The sequence below is a fragment of the Cajanus cajan genome, chromosome 1 (genome assembly GCF_000230855.2).
Source record: "Cajanus cajan strain Asha chromosome 1, NIPB_CcT2T_4, whole genome shotgun sequence".
In the NCBI taxonomy this organism is placed as follows: Eukaryota; Viridiplantae; Streptophyta; class Magnoliopsida; order Fabales; family Fabaceae; genus Cajanus; species Cajanus cajan.
Window position 1 is genome coordinate 14,639,654 of NC_138517.1, and position 24,279 is coordinate 14,663,932.

The 24,279-nt window shown below is 33.3% G+C and overlaps 1 protein-coding gene across 2 annotated transcripts; it reads right to left on the minus strand.

The window, feature by feature from the left end:
• Positions 1 to 2,538: 2,538 nt before the first annotated feature.
• On the minus strand, positions 2,539 to 23,462 carry LOC109803113 (tripeptidyl-peptidase 2). 2 transcript variants are annotated; one of them, XM_020364561.3, is made up of 34 exons: positions 23,010 to 23,462; positions 21,996 to 22,074; positions 21,825 to 21,898; positions 21,021 to 21,130; positions 20,836 to 20,916; positions 20,165 to 20,251; positions 19,679 to 19,821; positions 18,753 to 18,903; positions 18,546 to 18,668; positions 18,285 to 18,368; positions 17,998 to 18,185; positions 17,694 to 17,868; positions 17,477 to 17,598; positions 17,304 to 17,383; positions 16,562 to 16,620; positions 15,499 to 15,653; positions 15,116 to 15,294; positions 14,586 to 14,698; positions 14,349 to 14,519; positions 13,744 to 13,872; positions 13,500 to 13,600; positions 13,304 to 13,421; positions 12,546 to 12,625; positions 11,441 to 11,513; positions 10,878 to 10,963; positions 10,754 to 10,805; positions 10,543 to 10,677; positions 10,290 to 10,361; positions 9,527 to 9,619; positions 9,205 to 9,300; positions 5,720 to 5,818; positions 4,521 to 4,613; positions 3,718 to 3,957; positions 2,539 to 2,995 (listed from the first exon to the last, which is right to left on the minus strand). In XM_020364561.3, the coding sequence occupies exons 1-34, from the start codon at positions 23,221 to 23,223 to the stop codon at positions 2,837 to 2,839; spliced, it is 4,014 nt and encodes a 1,337-aa protein (XP_020220150.1). In that variant the 5' UTR covers positions 23,224 to 23,462; the 3' UTR covers positions 2,539 to 2,836. The 2 variants fall into 2 exon arrangements, with proteins under 2 accessions (XP_020220150.1, XP_020220151.1); XM_020364562.3 differs by having other exon boundaries at positions 3,718 to 3,924; positions 23,010 to 23,461.
• Between the last annotated feature and the right edge of the window lie 817 nt (positions 23,463 to 24,279).

A 24,279-nucleotide genomic window follows, 5' to 3' on the forward strand; every position in this document is an offset into this window, starting at 1 on the left:
ATTAATTTTTCAACTATATTGTTAGCGAATAATTTATTCCAAAACTAATCAAATTTTTTTATATTAATTATTAGTAAAATTTAATAACTTTTAATTTAAAAATTAGATCAATGAAATTCAACATACACCATGAGTTATTGAGTGGAGTAACTTTACCAAGAGTTACTTTGTGAGTCATTTGATTCCTCTTCCTCTCTCTCTCTCTTTATATGTATATATATATTTAAAATTTTATTGATCCTTTTTAATAATGATTGTCAATTTTTGTTAAAAATCTTACATTTTTGACAAATATAAATTTGTCGGAAATATTTCATCAGTAATATAACTTTTCCTACGAATTTTATTTCATCAGAAATATTTCACAGTATAGGGATTGGTTGAGCTATACTAATTATAAAACAACTAAATGTTGATACGTATAGAGGCCAAGTTGAGCATGTACAAAGCAACCGAATAAAGTAACGTACAAAGTCAAAGGCCATAATCCCTATGTATTGGAAGAGGCATAGTATTTAGAAGCTAGTCGACAAACTAATCTCATAAGAGACTTAGTTATGCATGCTAAGGTCGTAGTAAACTCATAAAGTTGTTCTATCCTAACAAGAATACTAGAATTTCTTAGTTCAAGTGACAAAATTCAAGAAACTATGGTATTGTGAGTTTTTATCCAAATTAGTTGTTGATCTAGGTAGTCCAAAAGATCGCGTTTTTAGTTATTTTGATAGAGACAATCTACTTATACAACTTACCTATGTTGTAAGAGATTTCTTGGTTGAAATGCGTAATTACATATTTAGTTGTTATGTTGTGTATATGTTATTGAGTAGATAAAGAATGTTGTACATATGTTATGTTGTTGTGTTGATAAGTGCAGCATTGTTATGTTGTTCAAGTGGAATGATGTGATGCTATTCATATGCCATGTTGATATGTTGAAGGTGTAAAGAAGTGTTGTAAGTCAAGAATTTGTTGTGTTGTGTGGTTGGGTTGTAAGGGTTAAATGTTGATGCTAGTTGGGTTGCTATGTTGTTGTATACCCAGATAATTCTTCTATACTTGTTGATTTCTTTTGAACACTAACTTATCATTGCAAGTTTCCTTGTGATTAAACAATGATGATAATATTTATAAGGAAGCAGGATAGGAAAAAGTTGGAGGTGGAGTTGTTGAAAGTCATGTTGAAAAATGACTATGTTGATCTTTTGAACTACCTTGAAGTAGATAATTTAATTTGAGTTAATCACCTATATCTTTTAGTTGTGTCATATCACTGTTAAAAATAAATGTATTTATACTGACATGACACAATTAAAAGATATAATTAATTACTGGTGTAAAAAAATTTCACTGATAATGTATAGGTGATTAACTCATTTAATTTTATAATGTTGTTTGACCGACAATCTAGGGTTATACTATATATATATATATATATATATATATATATATATACTTGCATAGTTATAATATTATTCCAATTGTTAGAACAAATTTATACATGTATATATTATTATACGCGTATTCAAATACTGTTTGTATGTTAATCATAGGTAGTTAGATGTTTATTTTCACAACTAATTGCTAAATTGTAAAATGTAAGAACTTGACAAGTCGTTATAAAATCTAAAACATCTTTATTAGATAATTATTTTGATATATTTGTTTTTAATTATTTATTGTAAAATTTTATTTTATAATAATAGTTTATATAGAAATATGTATAAGGAAGTTACTAGAGAAAATTTTTGGAGGAAAGTAATTATTTCTTACAAATATTATTTATACATATTTTTATATAAAAATATGTCAAGAAGTTATTGGAAGATAGTTTTAGAGGAAATAAATTATTCTATATAAGCTCGATTACAATACAGCCACTGTGGCATTCTCACCGATGGGATATTGCGTATCCGTTGCTGTATGTTTTCCAAATTCGCTTGGTCATTGGGAACCGGTTCATATACCATTTCCAGATGTCTGATGCATAAAGCCATACAGTTGACAACCACCTCCCAAGTTTTAACTGGATCTTTAGAGCAACAGTCTACAGTAGCTATCCTAGCTGGCACCGGTCTCTTAACGCTTCATGGAAAGTACTTGTGCAGTAGGGAAACAATAGAATCATGAGAATCATTTGAGGACATTCAAACATACGTTGAGGACATAGTAGGTATATGAGAGTGTACTTGGAGAAGAACGAGGATCATGTCAATGGCTAGTTGAAGGCAAAGAAAGAATAGAGTCGGTAACAAACTAGACAGGTTGCAACTGGTTAGTGGATAGGATTCTAAGCGATAAAACAACCATGATCCAGTAATAAGGGATGGGAAAGCCTAAAGGGCATTTCTGGAATTTGGGTAGAGGATAGGGAATGGAGTTCATCCCCATTCGTTTTTCTTCACTGACCCTACGGACATAAAACATTAAATCCAACAAATGAAAGATCAATGTAAACTATTCAATAATTATCTGAATCACTTCAGAGACACTGAACTTTAATTAAAAAATAAAAAGGTACCGGAAACAAAAATCAAGGGAAGACAAGTGAAAACACTCTTTATTGTGTTATTAATTATTAAATAAATGCAAATGGGATTGACGATGCCTTTGATGTGGCAGCCACACTGAAGGCTTGGCAATACACCTTAATGGCAAAGTTCCCATGCAATGTTTGAAATACCCAGGCCATGATGACCCTAAAAAGGAAAAGGATAGGTCAAGCGTAAAAAGGTCTTATGTTACATAAATTATCCTCAGATGCAAAATATTGAGGAAAAGGATATGGTTTCAAATTTCAAGCATTGCTATCCAGCATAATCCCGTTGGGAAGGCCCTAGAAAAGAGGCAAGCTTGGCGGGAAACGCACATGCATCCACTGTCTCTCATATGCAGCTAAATGTGTCCATCCCATCTCATCAAGCAAAGAGAGCTTTAGCTCATAGAATTTCTTCTTGGCAGGCTCTGCATCATCTTGAATTATGTCACACAGTACCTGAATCAAGAGAGAAGAAGTTCAGATGTAGTTGGTGATTTATCTACCCAAAGTCCCTTTCTCTATTACCTATCATCATCAAAATATCAATACACGCAAGAGTTACTTCATGATTATAGATTGCCTAATTATAAATCATAATAATACTCTCGCTGACGAGTTTTATCCATTAATCACACATTACAATATGCAATGATGAAAAAACCTGACCAGAATGGTCAATTTGACCCAAAACCAATAAACTGTGTCAGATTCATGCAATCCACACAACCAGATCACACCCTTTCGAGTTTTTTTCATAGGACTAGCTGATTCGTTATTAAATACTGTCATGTTTGAATTTAGTTTTGGGTATGATTACTTTTTATGAACTTACGAATGTTATGTCCATTGTTGAACTTTGAATCAAATTGCATTATTATGAATGCATATTAATATGTGTAATGCGTAATATATTATAAACAAAATTAAAATATATTTAATTTCACTGTTTAACTAAGGTTAAACCATTGAAATACCTTTGCTAATTCAACAATTAGTCCAGTTTTAGAAACACTGATAATTCATGATTACTTACAAATAAATCTTACTGGGGATCAAAGAATAGTAACGAGTCCGGAGTCTACATACTCGAGTATGATATTATTAGAAAACTAGTACTTATAAACTGATGAGTTACATGCAGCAACCAATGGAAGACTCACGAAAAAAAAAAAAAATACCTTCAAAGCTGTCCCAAGCCTTTGAGCACGCCTCTCACGTGTTACCAAGAGGATTCCATATTTAGTTGACTTCACATCAACCCATTTCTTCAGTTCTTTAAAATTCTCTTCAAACAAATCTTCATGACCACGATCATCCGTAGATTGTTTTTGGTCCATGTCTTTTGCCTCTTCTGTGGTAACCAAACCCGGGGACTTATCTACGTCCTTTGACAATATACACCAAGTCAAGTCTGCCAACTTTTATTGGTAAAAAATAATTAAATGTTACCACTATCATAATGAAAATGTGACTCATTTATAAGGAGGGTCTCCGCACTTTCTTCAGAAGAATAATGCAAATGACTCGACTCAAACTAACCAAAGGATACTGTAAGTGAAAAGATGTTGAATTTTATAGCTACATGGTACATGCGGGTAACAAAATCCATAAATATCATGGTCATGAGAATTGTAGTTTCAAAAAGATTATGAATTTAATTTATACACACTGTTAGTGTAAAATTAGACATTCAATGGGATTTTAATCATTTTACAAAAGAAAATACTTAAATTGTAACCTCTACAGGGATATTTCCTATTCGTGGATATATTTTTAATAATTTTACAAGATCAGGCACTACTGCTTCAAACAGCTACTAGGACAAAACAAGTTCTCTATTAACCTAACATGACAAATGGAACATACTTTTGTAATATCATCTGCATGGTTCTTCACTTTGTTTAGCATGAATTTAAAGTTATTCAAAATGTTTAATAATTGCTTTAAAGAGCCTGATCAGAAAAAGAATAAAAGCTCAAACCTTTATAGACTCGATCTCTGCCAGTGCAAGCCCCTTTTGGTACATGGCCTCTGCCAATTGGTCTCGGGTTAACTCCATCTTTTTCTTGATGTTCTACAGTGAGAATGACAGATCATTAAATGCATAACCACTGATGAACATGACCACAATAAATATAGCTTGGGAAACAATAGGAATTTATAAAGGATTGGGAACACAAGGCTATTAGAAAATAGTCCAATTCCTTTTCTTCTAGTAAATGTACAAGTTGTAGTATTTTTTTTTTACACAACGCAAATATCAGCATGCTGAGTGTACACCAGCAATTCAAAGAAAATTCTCTTGAATTTATTCTTGAGTTCCGCAATGCAGTGTGAAAGTAGTACCAAATTTATTTATCAACACTGATACCATTTATCAATATAAGTTGTATTATTTTTTCACAATGCAAATACAGCATGCTGAGTGTACTCGAGCAACTCACAGAAAACTCTCTTGAAATTTATGCTCTGCTCGTGTACCACAATGCAGTTTGAAAGTAGTACAGAATATATTTATCAACATAGATACAATTAACTACTATAATAAACTAAGCAAAGAACAATGTTAACACTTGATACCGACAGTATAAATAAATGTGTACCATATATCACGTTTACAATGTTTACAGTTAAATAACTATTATAAGGTTAAATTTCTCTATAGAACGCTAACTATTTGAGAATTTTCAACAAAGTCTCTACTATTTGAGAACTTCCAAGTATGTCAACATATTTCACAAGAGTGTAATTAGATCCCTATAGTTAATATTCCATACTTAAATAAACAGACAGTACGAGTTATATAGATGTATTCATGCTCGCGAGTATTTTTGCATTTTGCACAAATAGAACAACCTGAGTGTAACTGTTACATGTTACATGTTAATTGTTAGTTTCAGAAAATGCTACGACACCCAAAAAAAAACTGTTTCAGAAAATGCTAAATAAGTAGCTGTAGGACGTCCTCATAACAGATAGCTGTGATTAGTTAGTAGGCTACATATAGTTCATTGAGGCCTGTAGCTGCTCCCCTATATTACTGTACTTACTGTATTAATATTTAATAGATTATATAAACACAATTACAATACCATACTGGCTTTATGCATATCTTATGTTACATTTAGTAACCATTTCAGAATGAGCGATAAAATAACTATAAAAGACAAGATTGAGCACCTCTGCTTCCTCATCTTCTGGATCATTTTTTAGTGCAAAAAACTTTGCCAGCTCTTCTCTGTCAATACTGTTAATCACCTCATTGGCTGCATCAATCACCTGCAAATTACAATCATGATATTCATAGTTTAATCAACACCAGTACAAACTTCTATAGGATGTATTTTTCATATAAACCTGTTATGACTCAAACAATTACAAAGATAACTATGGTAGCTAGGATGGGATTATAAGGCAACCAAGAGTCAAGATTGAAATTTATAGTATAACCAATCTGCACATGTGGAAGGTAGGAGGTAAGGTTGGAACCGAGGTGTGCAATCTGCTAGGGTAAATGATGAAAAGGTGGGGTGAGAGGAAAAGTTTAGCCACTTATTCAATAACAAATTAGGGTATCAGGACAGGGAGGAATTAGACCCTGGAAGATCAGCAATATTTTTATCTTTCTGTTTTCTTCTTTTGTAGTGAGCGTGAGGAACCCGTGATTCTGATCACTCTTTTGGAGTTTATCCCTAATCACTTTATATATAAATGAGAATAGTTATTTTTCACAAAAGCAATGTTAGGGGTTTATTAAGCGTCTTTTCTTTTTCAATGATACTGATTTTAGAGATTTACTTAACCTCTTATTTATTTGAATTTGTATGGTTATACTTATTTTTAAATTAAAATTTTATATTATTAAAAGCAATCTGTACTTTTCAATAAGCTATTTTTCTTTAACAAGAACATTTTTGGAGATTTTTCTCAACCTATTATCTCTTTTAATCTATCATTTTGTTATTTTAAAGTTAAATTTCATTATATTTTAACAAAATTATTCATAACTAAAAATTATTTTGTATCACAACATGTTATTTATCATAAATCTTACATATAGTTTTTATATAAAAATTTATTACAAATTTTTATTATAATATAATTAATATATTCAGAAATATTTATTAATTATAAATTTTAGTTACCAAAAATAAAAAAAGATATCCTGTGCCGGGATGAAATATTAGTTTTTCTATAATAAAATAACCAGCTCCTATCAAAACCATAGTTGGACGAAAAGTTCATAACTTCACATCAAGTAGATTATGCACCCAAATTAATTATAAATTAGTTTGTACTCATTTAATATTCCATTTTATTATATCTAAAATATTGGAAACTGCTAGAAATAGATTTGGCCTAACACAATCCCAACAACTAACTCGGTAAAAGAGGCTTGCTTAGATTAGATCTTATAAGGAGTATTTTGACCATATTCTTAGTCAATGAAGGACATCTTAATAGAAACTGTTGACTACATGATATTTTTGTTTTCGAAAGCCATCTTACTGCAGTTATCCCAACCAAGGCTGCAAGTGTCTTGGAAAGGACTGCCTACAAAGGGACTGACCAGAAAAGTTGATTGAAGCATCGTAGTGTAGAGTTGGGGTGGAAACAAAGTCGTAGTGTAGTATAGGGGGTGGAAACAAGCCAGGCTCTGGCAGGCCTGAGCCTGACCTATAACAAAATTACCAAACCTGAGTCTAGCCTATTTATCTGTTACGAGCATTCTCCTAAGGTTTGGCATGAAAGCCTGATTATGTGGCTTTAATAGGCCTAATTAAGCCAGTGAGCATAAGTATTAAATATATTATTAGTAATTAAATATTAAACATAAATTAATATATAGTATAAAATATTATTTTATATTTTAAATATGTTACAGATATTGTGAATATATTACAGATATTGTGGATACATATATTATGGCTATTATCCTCACTATCAATTAGGGATATGATTAGATTAGTTTCCATAATATTAGAGATTAGTATCTCTATCATTTATTGTATTCACTCTAAATAAGATTAGTATGTGTACAACAATACACACAATTCCTGAATCACAACATGGTATCTAGAGCTTAGGTTTTTCTTTTAGAATATATTTTTCTCTCTTCTTGCAAAGGCCCTTGCTGCCACCTCCGGCTGCCGCCGGCCGCCGCGCCGGCGGCTACCGCCTCCGATCGCTGTGCCGCCGACCACCGCTTCCGGTGCCCACTCTAACCGCCATCGGCTGCTGCGCCGGCGGCTACCACCTCCGGTCGTCGCACCGCCGACCGCCGCCTCTGGTTGCTACCTCCGACTGCAGCCTCCGGTTGTCGTGCCGCCAGTTGCCGCTCCGCCAACCTTCGCCTCTGGTCGCTACCTTCAGTTGTCGCCTCCGACCGCCACCTCGGGTCGTCACACCGTCGTCACTGGTCGCTTCTTGTCACCGCCTCCAGTCATCGCCTCTGGTCGCCGACTCCGACTGCCGCTTCCGATCGCCGACTCCGACCGCCACTTCCGGTCGCCGCTTCTGGTCGCCAACTCCGATCGCCGCTTCCGATCGCCACCTACAACCGCTTCCAGTCGCTGACTCCGACCGTCGCTTCAGGCGGCCGTCGCCTTCGATCGCCGCTTTCGGTCGCTGCCTCCGATCGCCGCCTCTGACTGCTGCCTCCGGTGACCAGTTAGCAGATATGTTCACAAAAATCGCTTAAAGGACCTCGGATTGATCACATTTGTAACAAGCTTGGTGCATATGATATATATGCTCCAGCTTGAGGGGGAGTGTTACAGATATTGTGAATATATTACAGATATTGTGGATACATATATTATGGGCTATTATCCTCACTATCAATTAGGGATATGATTAGATTAGTTTCCATAATATTAGAGATTAGTATCTCTATCATTTATTGTATTCACTCTATAAATAAGATTGGTATGTGTACAACAATACACACAATTCCTGAATCACAACAAAATAGGCCAGCTTATTATGCCTGATAAGTTTTTTTAAAAGTCTAAAGTATGATCTTTTTAGTTTAAAAGGCTTTTTAAACAGTCTAAGCCTAGCCTTTTGATTATGACCTATTTCGGCTCTTAGTGAGTTGAAATCCCACATTGATTAGAGATACAACCAATATGATCCAAATATGGCTTGGAGTTGAAATCCTACATTGATTAGAGATATAGCCAATATGATCCAAATATGGCTTAGATGGTCTGCACTTTCCAAGTCAATTTTGTAGACTTGAATTAGGCCCTAGGCCCTAAACTCAAATTGTCAACTTATTGATAACAGCCAATATGATCCAAATATGACCAAGTCTTCGGCTCTTAGTGAATTGAAATCACACATCGATTAAAGATACAACTAATATGATCCAAATATGACTTGGACAGTCTTCACTTTATAAGTCAGATTTGTAGATTTGAATTAAGTTCCAAACTCAAATTGTCAACTTATTGGTAAAAAAAAAAAAAAATTGAGAATCCAATAGAATAATGAAACCCCAAAACCTCAAAGGTCAACCTGAACCACATTCAAGTTTTCGAACAAGTTTAAAATATATATATATATATATATATATATGATGAAATGAGAGAAAATCGGAGAAATGATGTGAAAAAAAAATATAAGAATCAAAAACATTTGCTTCCACCAGAAAAATGTACCTCTTCATCACGATGGATTTTGTCTTTGACATTACTGCTAGAAACTAAACCTTCCAAAATCGTGGCAAGTAATGGAGTGTACTTTGGATATTCTGACTGCAAGGAAGCATAACATATTCATGTATTATTTAATCTATAATACAGAGAATAAACAACTGAATATATTTATGATTTATCAGAAAATACAGCCAATTACAATTTTGAAAAACATAAAAACAAGAAAAAAAAATTATCTTGCAAATTAATATATGTCGATCATTATGGAACTGAAAAAATAAAATGAAAGCAAAAGATAAATTCAGACTAAATTTTCTGTACTGACTTTAAGCAAGGCGGATAGCTCTTTCCATTCCAAGCGCTCTTCATCAGTTTCTTGTTTTAGGCTTGCTAGAACTTTTATTTTTGCATCTCTTACCTGATGGACAAGTAAAATTAAAGAACCACCAAGAGATAAGATAAACATTCTAAAATCCATAGAATAAAATCTACATCATGAAAAAAAGTCTACGCATAATTAAAGTAAATAAGATACTTACACTGATTTGTTTCACAACTTATATACTATACAATATACATGCATGCTCCGCTTAAATGTTAATTAAAACACACATGCATTACTTTACCAAAATAGAAGAAAAACAATGCATAGATCATTTACTCATTTTAGCCATGACTCATCCTATTTATTTTTATTTTAAAAAAGTGAATAACCAATTTATAATTTAATATTCAAGACAATGGAAGATTCTCGAAGATATGTTTCCAAATACAGAATCAACAAATAGAAAATGTTCCATAAAATGCCATTGAATTGAATCAAGAATGGTAATTAACTTCAAGGATTAAATAAATTCAGTCTAAGGTGTGCTAACAAACTTCTCTTTAGACATCCTCATTCACAGCCATTTACCAATATTTCAAATAATGAAAGTTTTGAAGTATAACAATGCAAGCATGGATAACAATGAAATTGACTTGAAAAGAAAAAAGATGCAAAAAGAGTATATATTGAATCATAATTAAAAAAAGGAAACTGGATAAAAAAACAAAAAGGAAGCTCTTTTACTGATGTATGACTTGCATACCTCTTCTTTTAAACGTTCTGAAACATTCTTCTTGGAAGATATAGAAGAACCTTTTCCCTTGTCCTCATCAATCTTTCGAAAGAAGACACGTAATTAGACATTAACTTTAGTCATATATTATAAGATAGTTTTCAACTACAGCCCATCCCAGTGCTTGCACAAAGCATCCACTTATGAGCAAGGGATGTGCAATTAATTTTAAATGCATATAACAAGACCTCAAGGAAGGCAACTTTATGAGACAGAGGATGACCTTATTTGGGGGAACTACATAAAATATCCGATATGATGCAGGGTTCTTTTCAGGATTTTTGTTCTCTCCCTGATCAGCAAATGATAGTTTCCCATATGAAATTGCCCCTAGCAATACAGATCCTTGTGGAGAATTCTGCAGAAATTTTACAAATACCATAACGCACAGCCAGTGACAACATTTGAAAGGTTGACAATGGATAGAAATATACCTTGGGAAGCTTTTCTTTTGGTGGTGGACCAATATATAATCCTTCTTTTATACTACCAATAAGCAAAAGTCAGCACAACAACACAAGAAGACATTACGTTAGGACTACAAATCTATTCACATACCCTGGAACTAATGATGAGGACTTAAAGGAACCATTTCCCATCAGTGGGCCATCAGGTTGAGAGAAAAAACTTAACCGAATGACATCCTGGAAACAAACAAAAGAGACATAAATAAGGAAATGAATAAATAGATAGAAAGAATACTTATAATATAAATTTTAGTAGGGCGTACAGAATTTTTATAGGTAGACATAAGCACTATTGGATGGAGGCATGTATACCTCGATAAAAAATTTCAAACACAAGGATCAATTATAGGGAATTATAAATACTTTTGAGAATTCCAGATAAAAGGATTTTGAATTTGGGCATGTAACAGCATTATCTGAACTTTGTAGCTGCCATGTGATTGGAATATACTAGTAGTCTAGTAAGAATATCATTCAATCATATTTTCAAAACCCTCCCTTTTTATAAGATTTATGGTGACTCATGACCCTATCTTTATCATGAGTCACATACTCGATGCTTATTTAAAAACCATCAATCATAGTGGAAAGCCTCTTCTAGACTTTGCAGCAATTCACAGTTTGTGAAATACAAAAATTTATATGATAAACTACCTTTTCTTCCAAATTTCGCTCAATGAATAACACCAGATGCCTCATCTTCTCCAAAATCTGCACATTGTCATGCCTGAAACAAATAAATTAAAAACTATTCGGAATGCAAGGGATGGTAACCAAGAACTGTCATGAGCAGTCATGTATCATTAGATATAAGTGTAATAATAACTCTAATGTTGGCAGTTATAGGCAGAAAAATAGGAGCTAATTCATTATCAGAAAATGTTGAATAACAAAAGTCATTAGCAGTTATGTATTAGAATATGTTCAATAATAACTGTCATGTTGAAAATTTTGAGCAGAGTTGGGAGAAGTTATATTAAATGTTTTTAGAAGAGGGAATATAAATGTGACAGTCTTATTTCCTTGTACTTTGGACAGAGAACTAATCTCTGAAGGAGTCCATGACTCTGGAACAGCAAATACTGCTGCATTCAATGTATTTTGTGTGATTCAATAATACTGTTCAATTGGTGTTCTATCAGTAAGGGGCTAATTTGTATGCACTTTTATGTATAAATCTTTCATGAACCTAGAAATATTCCACTAGTAATATGCTAGCTTCCCTATTACAACTTTACAAGTATTAATAACTACACGACTTAAATATATTTTTGGTGTCCATAATATACTACTTTTTTGGTTTTGGTCCTTGTTATTTTAATTTAGTCCTTTAATATAAACATTTTTTCATCCTTGTCCTTGTAATATGCGAAAAGTTTTCTTTTAATCCTACCAATAACCCAAAATGAAAAAAATATTCTAGGAACTAAAAAAATAAAATAAATATATTATAATGACTAAAACAAAATAACAAGGGGAAAAAAAAAATACAAGGACCAACTTAAAAAAATTACAATAACCAAAATCAAAAACACGATAAATTATAGGAATCAAAAACACATTTAAACGTAACTAAAAAGAGCTTCCAAGTCCTCTCAACAATGTTAATTCAATACTAGCATTCAACAACTACCCATGAATTGTAAAATACAATTCAAATTTTACAGTCACATTTCATCAGGTCTATGCAAAGCTCCAATGGGGGTACAAACAAATATGTTCACTCATCCAGATTTTATGCTCAGAAAGAGATGTGTACCTCAAATATAACTGTAAAGTATATTCTCCCTTGGGAAGATTAGAAGAGCTTGGATAGACATCTCCACTTGAATATATGCGCTATAATCAGAACAGAAAAAGCAAAAAAAGAGATAAAATATATGAAGCAAACGATGTACATGTTTATTTTAGAGAAATAATTGTTTTATTTTTTTTCCCTGCTTTTTATGAGAGCTTTAAAAATATGGAATTATTTCCTTAGAAAAAAGAATTTTCAAACATGAACAAGAGCTACCAAAATGGAAGAAACAGAGCCATATTGAATATATATATATATATGTGTGTGTGGATTATGATCCTCTGCAGTTTACTAGTAAAACTGCACATATCTCATCCATTGAATTTATTTTATTACATTATAAATTAATGTTTTAAAATTAAATTTATTAAGGGTTGGATTTATAACTGCACATCCTGAAGTTTTCATTCAAACTCCAGAGGATCAAATCCATATATATATATACACACACACACATTTGGAAAATGCCCATTGTTAATTAACACATGCATTCTCACCCAATAGGTTATAAATCCCACTACATGTAGACCCTAACTACTAGTGCATTACAATTAGTCAGAGGAAAAGTTGCAAAATAAGAAAAATATAAAAATCAGCATTTCTATATATGAGAGCTTAACTTACATGCAACTTATTATTCATAGGATTGAGCAAAAGAATCTGAAATAATGTTAAACTATTTCATTCATCTTTAGAAGAAGGAAATTAAATATTAATACCTTATTTGAGTCAGAAATCATATAAAATTGAGACTCAAATTTAGTGTCATATATCCTGTCATTTAGCAATGGTATATGAGGTTTTACTTGAGCTCCATCTTCCAATTTGATCTTGTAGCTGCAAACTCAGAATACTGAGAAAAGGCCATCCAAATGATCCAAAGATAAATGAAACATAATAAATTTTATAACTCACGTCAAAGTCAGTGCCAGTATCTGCTTTCCAGAAGGAAGTTTGTCACGATCTGTTGAAAGTGCACTAATCTTAGAATCTACTGGTCGATATGGGACCCTAATCTGCAAGTTTAATACACATTAGGAGAACGGGTAAACCTCAATGGTATTCCAAATGGACCAAATTAACAGCATAACAGAATAGCACAATTATATATATATATATATATATATATATATATATATAAAGGCTTTAAAAAGATAACCTTGTTAAGAATTGCCACAGGTGAAAGTTCCTCGGATACCAGTAGTGTTTCAGCATCAATCCTGACTGGTGCGTCACTACCATCGAGTACAACTTCTTCTTGATTGACTTTTATCCCGTGAAACACAACCTGAAATTTTATGTAGATAGTAGGATTGTATCTTCAAAGTAGAACAAAACAACACATCACATCCCACTTTATAAAATAGATCATACATGAAGCCAAAAGAAAAAATCATTCACATAAAAAGATCCAATTATACTTTGTTCACAGGCTACAATATAGAAACTGATAATTACAAAAATAATGGATCAAGAGAAAGGAAAAAATATAACGTTAATTCCTCATGAGATGTTTCTACAGCCTTCACCTTTTAAGACTTGTTACTTAAGTTCCTGATTTGTTATATAGATGGAAAATGGAAAATCATCAACCAGTAAAGGGAATAATCATCCTGTGCCATGCAATTCAATACCTAGAAGATTTTTCAATTTGTCAAAAAGAAACGGTAAAATCTATATCCAAGTATCCAGGACGGGTAAAAATTCATCTTAATAAGAATTCTGTTACCACAAAATCATTCATCTTAATAAGAATTCTGTTACCTCAAAATCCACACTCGCAGTCTCATGACTCCCTATGCCGCTTGACCAAAACTGTGAAATGACTAGTTCCAATGTCTGACCACTTACTACCCTAAAGGCAAAGCTTTTGGCAGCAGGAGAAGGAAAAGTTACTGCACTCTCCCATTTCAAAGGCCTTCGTAATGGGCACATCTGGGCATAGAAAACATGTTAACAAGACTGCCATAATCTCACTAAGTTTCAAGCCACAAGCCATACCTGAATAGCATCCACATAAAATCTTCGTGCTGTGTCAAAACCTGATGTTTTCATTGTTGCTTCGGCCCAAGATGCACCATGTGGCACTTCTATATATCTCCTTTCTATATGGCCTAATGAAGTAACAAATAAAAGCAAATAACTGAAAGTGTTAAAGACCAATGTCAATGATACTTGTGCTGTACTAATACTAATACTCGCCCAAACATGAATAAGATCTGTATAATGATATAGCCTAACTAAATAAGTAGGAGCATCCCCATCATATGTTTCACTCTCACTATGCATTGATATTAGGGCAACATACTAGAAAATACAGAAGAAATGTGAATGCAATGCAAATATGAGATATAAATAATTTAAGTCAATGCCAAATGCCAATATTAGATGTAATAGGCAAAAAAAATAAGGCTACTGGGCAATAGCAATGTTTCGGTTCATATGCATTATATGTGAATCCCAGATTTAAAACCTTAGTAGGACACCAGCAAAAAGAAGCATGAAGATAAAGAAAATCAACTAATGCACACCTGGCTGGAATAACATCTTTGAAAATGAAATTTGTGGTGGCTGGTTAATTATGGCCTTGGGCTTTGTTATGCTGATCGGAATTCTGAAAAGAGGACCACGCCATGGAGCTTTGCAGTCAATACCATAGACCTCAAAATAATGAAGACCATCGCAAAGATTGGAAGGATCTACCACTACACTGAAAATGGAAGAAAACATGTGTCATTAAGAAAACCAAACTACAAATTAAGATTATTTAACAGACTAGATAAGGGTAAAGACTCAGGTGCAGAGTAATTTCAGTTTATAACAAAAATAAATAAATAAAATAGACAAGGGTAAAGACTCTTTTAGCAACACAACCAACGTAAACAAACAATGAAAATAATTAAAGCACACTAACTTGAAGGTGCGACCATTATGAGTGAGCAATAGATAATCAGGGGCCTTCACAACTGTCTCTTCTGTAGAATGTAATTCAATGCACTCCTCAAATGGAACCAAATCCTCTAAGTTTCCAGCATCTTCATGAAATTTTGGATTAACTTGCACTGTCCACTGTGAATATGTGCAACCAAAAGTTAGAAAAAATATTACTTATAGAAATCACAAAGGACTTGCAACAAAATGCAGAAGTGACTGATAAAAAGATTAAAATTTTGAAAAGTTGAAGCAACCAAAGACACTTATAAAGATTGGAGGATATAATATATGGGTCAAAACTTATTCCAGGGTGGCAGGGTAAGTCAACCAAATTAAATGGGTGATTGATAATAATTGACATATGACTGTTAATTTGATATTCAATAAAACAATTCGCTATTGTATAATCTTCCGACTAGCTATGTAGCATGTAGCATACCACTACAACGTTATTGGGCTCAATCACTGGGCGCCACTATCCCAATTGATTCTACTTGATGAGATTGGATACATGATTGAAATCATTTCTTTTCTAAAACATTGTACCCTGAGCACTTGAACAGAGCATTTGAAGAAAACAGAAAAGGAGAATGAGAAAACATCTCCCAGTTGTTTCTGTTTAGCTTTTTATTTTCAAAACACTTGCTTTGGAAACAACTTTCAAAACAGTAGATTTTGAATAAGAAATTGATTGCAACATATGTAGAATTGTTTTAGAAAACAGTTTTTAAAACAAAAAAAATTGAGAAGAGAATCAAACCGACACAATCCCTCTCCATTTTTTTACCAACAGAATGGCGATGACTCTAATCTTGTTCTTTCATTGTTATCTTGTAAAGGACTATAAACTAGGGTAGCATTGTGAACTCTTTAATTTCTCATCATTTATAAAATTACAGTATGAGTTAACCAAGATTGGATACAAGTACAAATATGTAATTGGTTTTCCCATCTTTAATTCATTCTACAAGTTTCAAGACACCTGACTCAATCATTGTGATCAACAATGCAGTGAAGCACGACAAATTTATCAATGATCTCACCTCAGTAGATTGTCGGCAAGCACTAGCCTCCCTAAGGTAGATGCCCCTTGATGAAGGATCTGCCATTAGCAATCATACAACAGTATTAGCTATTACTCCACAATCTAGCTTTTCCTCCTAGACAAATTAATTTCAATTTTATTGTTTCACAAGAGGACCATACATAGAGAAATTAACTGTCACCTTGTTCATGAAAAGGTTCTGTCAAGGGAAATCATTACTGAGTCTGCCAGCTCAAATGACCAACTAACAAACGTCTTGACAAAATATTTAAAGGAACCATAAATTCAATGTATCTGTTCCAAGCTTGGTGCATTCAACTTATATGCTCCAACTTGAAGAGGAGTTTAGGAAACGGTTTCTATGTAAAAGGAATTGCTGTCTACCATAGATGAATAGTCAAATTTATGTAGTATTTATCATTATTCTTAGGGAGTTGCATTTTTATTTATTATTCTTAAATGTAATTTATTCTGAAATGGGTATAAATATAAATGCTGATGAGTGCTTTTCCACTCAAGCAATTTACCAGAATCTCAATCTCTAACTATAATTCTTTTCACCACCATTAGAATTTTCTTTCTTAATCCTGGCAGATAGGTTGTCATGTCTTGCATGACAATAATAATAACATACTACACTTTCTACAGTTACAAATATAGGGGAAAGCCAAAAGATAATACTGTTACTATCTTTGGTCACATAAGGGTAAGGTAATGTACATGGTAGAATGTAAACTCACTTGTTTTTCCAGATTGCTGAATTTTTATTTGATAGCAAACACATGGAACATTTTGACACTTCTGTATATATTCAAAAGCCCTGTCAAGGAGTATATGATTTAAGTCAATAAATGTCACAAAACTACCATTTACTAAAATTTCCATGGAAGTAAAAACTGGGCAAATTACTAACTTGTCAACTTGCATAAGCCCTTGTCCAGTGGATAATTTATCCTCAGGTAAATCCCCTATGGGAACTGCAGTATTTTCAAGAGCCTTCCTCACACTGTATGGACTCACAGGGATTCCCTCGGCCTGCATGCAGATCAAACACATCCAAAAACTAGAGATATGTGCGCAAGTAGAGACAACTAAAAAAGATAAGCTTTAAAAGAACTGCATGCAAGAACCTTCATTGCACTTATGAGCAATGCAGTTCCTCCACAGGCTGATGGTGATGCCATTGATGTCCCATTCATGAGCATACGCCGTTGAAGAGTCCACGTGGGAACAGGAGCTACAGCACCACCAGGAGCACTCACACAAACACCAAGGTCTCCATCTGCTGTTGGTCCTCGGCTAGACCTGCAAAATTATTTCCATCAATCATGAAATGATAATGATGCAAAAAAAAAAAAAAAAAAAAGTAACAAAGCTAAAGACAAAAGGATATAAAAAGTCATCCAATTAAGAAGTTCAGAGAAGCAAATATACCAAGTGTATTCAAGCCCCTCAGGTGGAGGTTCAACAACACAATGAGCACCGGCAGCCATAGCAGGAGACACATATGCACCCACACCTATGATGCTTGAAGATGTACCACCAGGTGCACCAACAGTGCTCAATCCTGGCCCACTATTACCAGCACTGCTCACAAATATCAGACGATGCTTGTTCACCACCTAGAAGTAAATCCACCAGGTGCATCAACAACTTAGAGAATAGAAAATGATAAATAAATGATACAAGTGCCCAGCTAAAATGAAAGTCTAAGAAAATACTTCATTCACAAGGTCAACAAAGCGTCCATAGTCTGGCAATAATGTTGCTTCACCATAACTCATGTTGATAAGGTCACACTTATGCTGAAAAAGGAATGTTGAATGCCCATCACTAGATGTCTTACTTATACAGGATGTTATAAAATCTTAAAACAAACTCAGCTCAGCAAACACAAAAAATCAAACACATCATCTTTCACTTGTCAGAAAATCCAGGATAATCAGATAAAGAGGAGGAGAAAGAAGAAAATTTTGAAGCACCTCCACAGCTTCAATCAACGCCCGAATCAAACCAGTTCCTGTTTCCATTGAACCTAAGCGAGAATCCCCAATTTTACAAGATATTATTTGTGCGCCAGGTGCAACTCCATTCAACAGGGGCTCCTAACAACAATATTGTATGTCAAAAGGTATAGCACTCCTCATAAGAATATGTTGCACTATATGGATAAAATTATACATCAGTACCTTTGGGTGGAAAGCAGTAGCTATACCAGCAACATGGGTGGCATGTGGAGAACAGTCTGTTACAAGACTTAAAACATTTCCGTCACTGTAGACATTAACAACAAATGTACAAGCATCTAATTTGCTGAAGACACCGTACTTCCTCTCAATCCTGAAAGAATAGGCAGTCACAGTTAGCATTGAAACCATATATGATTTTGTTTTTACATAAAACCATTTATAATTTTAATACATTATTACATACTACACTTGATAGAAACAAAAACAAATGATAATGGCTTCAATAGCTAAACCACAAATATATTTTCTTCGATAGCAAAGTTAAATCTAAAACATCTTAACTATAATAAAGGTGGGAAACAAACTCTTCCAACTCAATTGTTTAGTTTCTCCTTTTCTAGGAAAAATATGTTGTCTATTTGATTTTTTTTCTGTAATGCTTAAACCAGTAAGAAATCTAAAAACCCTGAGTGGAGAAACCAAATACATTGAGAAGTGTTTTTTTTGCAGAAAGTCGTCTAAACTGTTTTGTTGTACAAATAAAATGGTTCAATATGATGACATAAAAATCAAGTGTTCAAATTCTTTCAAAAGAAAAATTGAAAAAGCACTAAGAACAACACACTGAAGCTTCAATCCCATTCAACTAATTTCACATTTACATTTAAAAATATAATATATTTTCTAATATGCAACATCACAGTAGCATTTTGTTGTAGTAGAAATAGCTCAGGAAAACAAGGGGAGAATCAATAGAACAAGGTTTTCAAACAAGGGCTGTATGCAGTGACAATCAAGAAAAGGTTCTCTAGAGTAGGAAATGTTTTGCCAAAACAGAAGTATCTGCCAATTTCATGAGACATCCAGAACAAAAGCTATCAACTAAGATTAACATTTATATTAAAATATTATCGCCGTAAATATACCTATAGTTAGTTAAAGGTATAAAATTAGCAAGCTTCCCACAATTTGGATCATCCTCCAGACTCTGTGTGTCAAGGGCAACCCTCCAAACCTCTCCATCATGCCAGACAACAGCATCTATGACAGGCCCTTTATCATCATAGCTCTAAAACATAAATCATTCCCTTTTCAAAATAAAGAACTTTAATTGAAAAAATTCTCAGTAAGAGCACAAACACAAATACGAATGTCTCTTTTGATTTGAGTCTTTGAGATGAGTGAAAGGGAGAAAAAACAATAATTTCATCTTTTTTTCTCTGGCGGGTGGAAAAGATTTTTCCAACATTATTTCATGGTCACAATCATTCTATCAATATCCTCATTCCATGACTTATGAGCGTCCCATAACAATTTAAATTCAGTTCAATTGTTCATTTCTTATTTCAAGGACAAGAAGAGGCACAAATGCCCAAAGAGCAACAACACATGATGACATGCTCAGCACTCACCTCAGATTGCTTTCTCAGAATATCAAGTCTATTCTGGAGATCTTCACGGGTCCTTTTAAGTTTTACATCCTCTACCTTGATGTGTTGCTAGAAAATGTATCATGGTTTGAGTTATATGGAACAAGAATGATATAATAAAATAAAAAAACAACCACATCATATCTAGATAAGCATGATAGCTATTCATATGCGATTTGATCTGGCATTTAGATTAAAAAAATCAACAGGCAATCAGATACAGATATCTTAAAAGTAAATGAGCATTTAGAAGGGAGAAAAAATAGTGCATCCCACAGTGCTAAGTTATATCCATATTCATGGGCACTGTTTAATCTTTAAAAAAAACAACTCATCCATTCATAATAGCATAAAGATTAAAGATGCACTACTGATGAGTACTTCCAGACAGAATGTTAAGAATATGACAAAGAATAAAAGAAAGCAGGCTGGAATATTAAAGGATAAGTTTCTTTATTGTCTCAAATACAGTACTAATTAATGTATCAACGGGATAGGAAAATGCAATAACAAAAAGAGAACAAGTAACAGCTTGCCCCTGCAATATGCCATGCTGACTAAACAAAATTTGGAAGTAGTATGAGTATATCATATATAATTTAAAGTTATACAATTTTAGCATATGTAAAAATCAATAAAATTTTCCAATGAACCTGATCAAAGTCAGCAAGTTGTTTTACAGCCCTAGCAATTTCCTCTTGGTTTTTCTCATCCCACTTTTTCTTTCTTTCTTTCTGTCAATGAACATTTCAAAAGGAGAAAACAGAAATTAGATCTATTAGCCAAATGTATGAAGCTAAAAAAGAAACTAAAATATTTCATAAAACTGTAGTGCTACCTTCAAACGAGAAATCAAATCTTCTGTGAATAGCTCATAAACCAATTTATAACCCACATGCCATTCACCAGAAGGATTTTTCCATGAAGTATTGATAACCAATGATGCCCCTGTACAATATTTTCAGGAAGATCGATGCATAGACAAGAGCTCAATAATTAAATGGTTCATTTTCCTTAACTAACAATTGAATAAATAAATAAAAAGGGACAAAACAGGCACCAGAGTTGAGAGATACATGCATGCACACAAAAACAACACAGAAAACAAGAAAAACAAAATACTTCATCACGAGGAAAACTTTAAGGACCTGTTTGGATTCTGTTTTTAATAAGATTTTTTGTAATTAATAATAACAATTAATGAAACCTTGTCGAAGAGTGTTTTCTTATCTTAATTTTTCAAAACAATATAACAGGGTACGCATTTTAAAACCAAGAAAACAGAAAACAAATCAAATATATTTTTAAATTTATTATTCTGTAAATGATTAAAATTGGAACACTGCCTCATCAACAGAAATCAAAACCAATCAGGCCCTCATACATAATTTGTCACTCAATTAGGGTATACTAGAAATCACTTCTTTAATGCACAAGTGATCAGGAGTATCAATTTGTTTTCATACAGCCCTATTCATTGTAATATTGTCTTGTTTGATCCCTAAACAAGGTCACCATAAGCTGTGCACGTAGTTTTCTTTTACAAATACCTCCCCCAGTTACAAGCAATTACTTCAATATACTGAAAAATGTCTGACCATGATTATTTATATTTGCCGGCTATATTATTCCTAGCACAAACCTGATGCCCCAAAAATATGACCATCAGCATCAGCCTTCACCACCTTTGAGGTATCAATATCACCACTCCCAGTGCTAAAGAAAGAAAAGGTACCATATAATTATTGGGAAACCAGTACACACTCAAAAGAATTATAAGCTAAAACTCCAACATGAAGTACTTTCTATTTACCAATCAATGACATCGAGAACTTTTGGTTTCCCATCTGAGGTAACCTGTAATCCATCAGCAGCCGGGTCTATACCAGAATCTGTAAACATGCAGATCAAATGATATAACAAATATGAACCATTAACAAATGCAATCACAATATAACAAAAACATACATATGAATACAAGCAGCATAATTATTACTTTAAATTTTAATAGCCATTTTAGTAGCAGAAAATTAGATTGGCACAAAACCAATGAAAGAACACAGTGAAGGTTACAATCATTACTCCACGGTCTAGTGAGAACAAATAACAATGAAAAACACACTTCCCACAAAAAAAAATCAAGAAAAAATGGATCCAGAATAAAACCACAAGAAAATGCAAACATAGCACGTGCCAAACCCCTCACGCACGTACTTTCATCACTAAATCTAAAATAAAATAAAATAAATCAAAGATTCAAAGACAACAAATCCCTGATATGTGAATAAAGAACACAACTCAAAATCATAATTACCAAAACTCCTCACAAACAAAACTTTCAAAAAGCACTAAAAAGAAATAAATAATAGAGAAAATAAACCTGATTATAGCATAATAAATTTTAACCACACAACAAATCAACTCAAACACAGTCCTCAACTCGAGATTACCTCCAATTTATCACTTCTGAACATTTCAATGACCGAAGAAATAAATAAATAATAGATCAACAAACCTGATTACAGTATAATACATTTTAACCACACAAAAAATCAACTCAAACACAGTTCTTAACTCGAGATTATCTCCAAATTTTCACCTCTGAACATTTCAACAACCGAAAAAATAAAAATTAAAAAAAAATAGAGAAAATAAACCTGATTAGACTATAACAAATTTTAACAACAAAACAAATCAACTCAAACACATTACTTCCAATTTTTCACTTCCGAACATTTCTACAACCGAAAAAAAAAATAAAGAAAGAAATAACAGAGAAAATAAAAGCATAGCGAAGGAGAGTGAGTGAGTCAACGGCGAAGAGTACCGAAGATAGCGATGAGAGCGCCGCGACCGTCGTACTCAGGATGCGCGTCGAGGAAGCGATCGACGCCAATCTCTTGCTTAGGCATGAGCGAGGCTAAGAAGGTTGATTCGTTCAGCTTGAAGTCGCGGAGAGAAGAACCATCTTTCTTGTTGTTGTTGCTGCTGTTGCTGTTGCTGTTATCGCCGGCGGTGGAAGTGAGGGAAGAGCAAGGCATTGGCCTGTGAGCGATACGGTGCCGTTTCGTCGATGTGCTCGAAGGTGGAAGCTCTTCGTGTTGTGTGCGAGACCCTTGGGAATGATGATTATGATTATGAGGGGAACGTGAGTGTTGGTGCGTATCGGGTTTGGGATGTGTATACGGGGGGAGTGAAGAGTGGGTGTTTTGGTCATTTTATGAGGGGAGATGACGTGGCGGTGGTGCTTGGCTGCGGGTGCACCGTGCACGGATGCTGTGCTGGTTTTATGACATGTGTGATAATAGCAGTACTAAGAGTTTGTAACAGTCTCTTCTGAATACTTCACCTTTATGGTAATATAATTATACAGTGTATTGAAAAAAAAAAAAAAGTGTTATTTGATAGTGTTTTATGTAAAATTAATTTATAAATTAGACTAATGTTTATAAGTTATAAATTACGTATTGGAAAATTGTAAGTTTATTAGTGTATAAAAGGATTACTCGAACTCACTTTATCTTAACACATTGTTTGATTTCAAAAATTGGGTGTGGTCTTTTTTAATTCTAGAGAATATTAAAAAAAATTGTGACTTTCTAGCCACCTATTTTTATTAACTAATGTTTTTAGAGTTGAAAAATCTATATCTTTTAATTCTTGTTGAAGGTGTGGTGTTTTTTTAGAGAAATTTTTTCATGTTTTAAAAGACGTTTGTAAAGTTAAGCAGATTTAGAGTTTGTTTAATTTTATTTGGCAGAATGATAATGATGAAAACTTTCATATTTGGTTGAGAGATATTCAACTAGTAGTTGAGGTATGTTTTTTGTAATTACTACTTGGACAATATTGAGATCAAGAAATTCTAAAATTTTTGAAGACCTTGTTTAGCATGAGTGGTATGTAATCAACCAAATCAACACCATGATGACTCTATTCATTCCGACTTTCAATGAATAATTTGTTTTTGCTTACCATCTTCTAGTTAGGTGGGCTGCTCTGAATGAGTCTACTACTAAAATAAACACAGATTGAAGCTCTTTGAAAAATCCACACAAGTCATGTTTTTGGGATCTTCTTCAAAATCATCTCGAGCA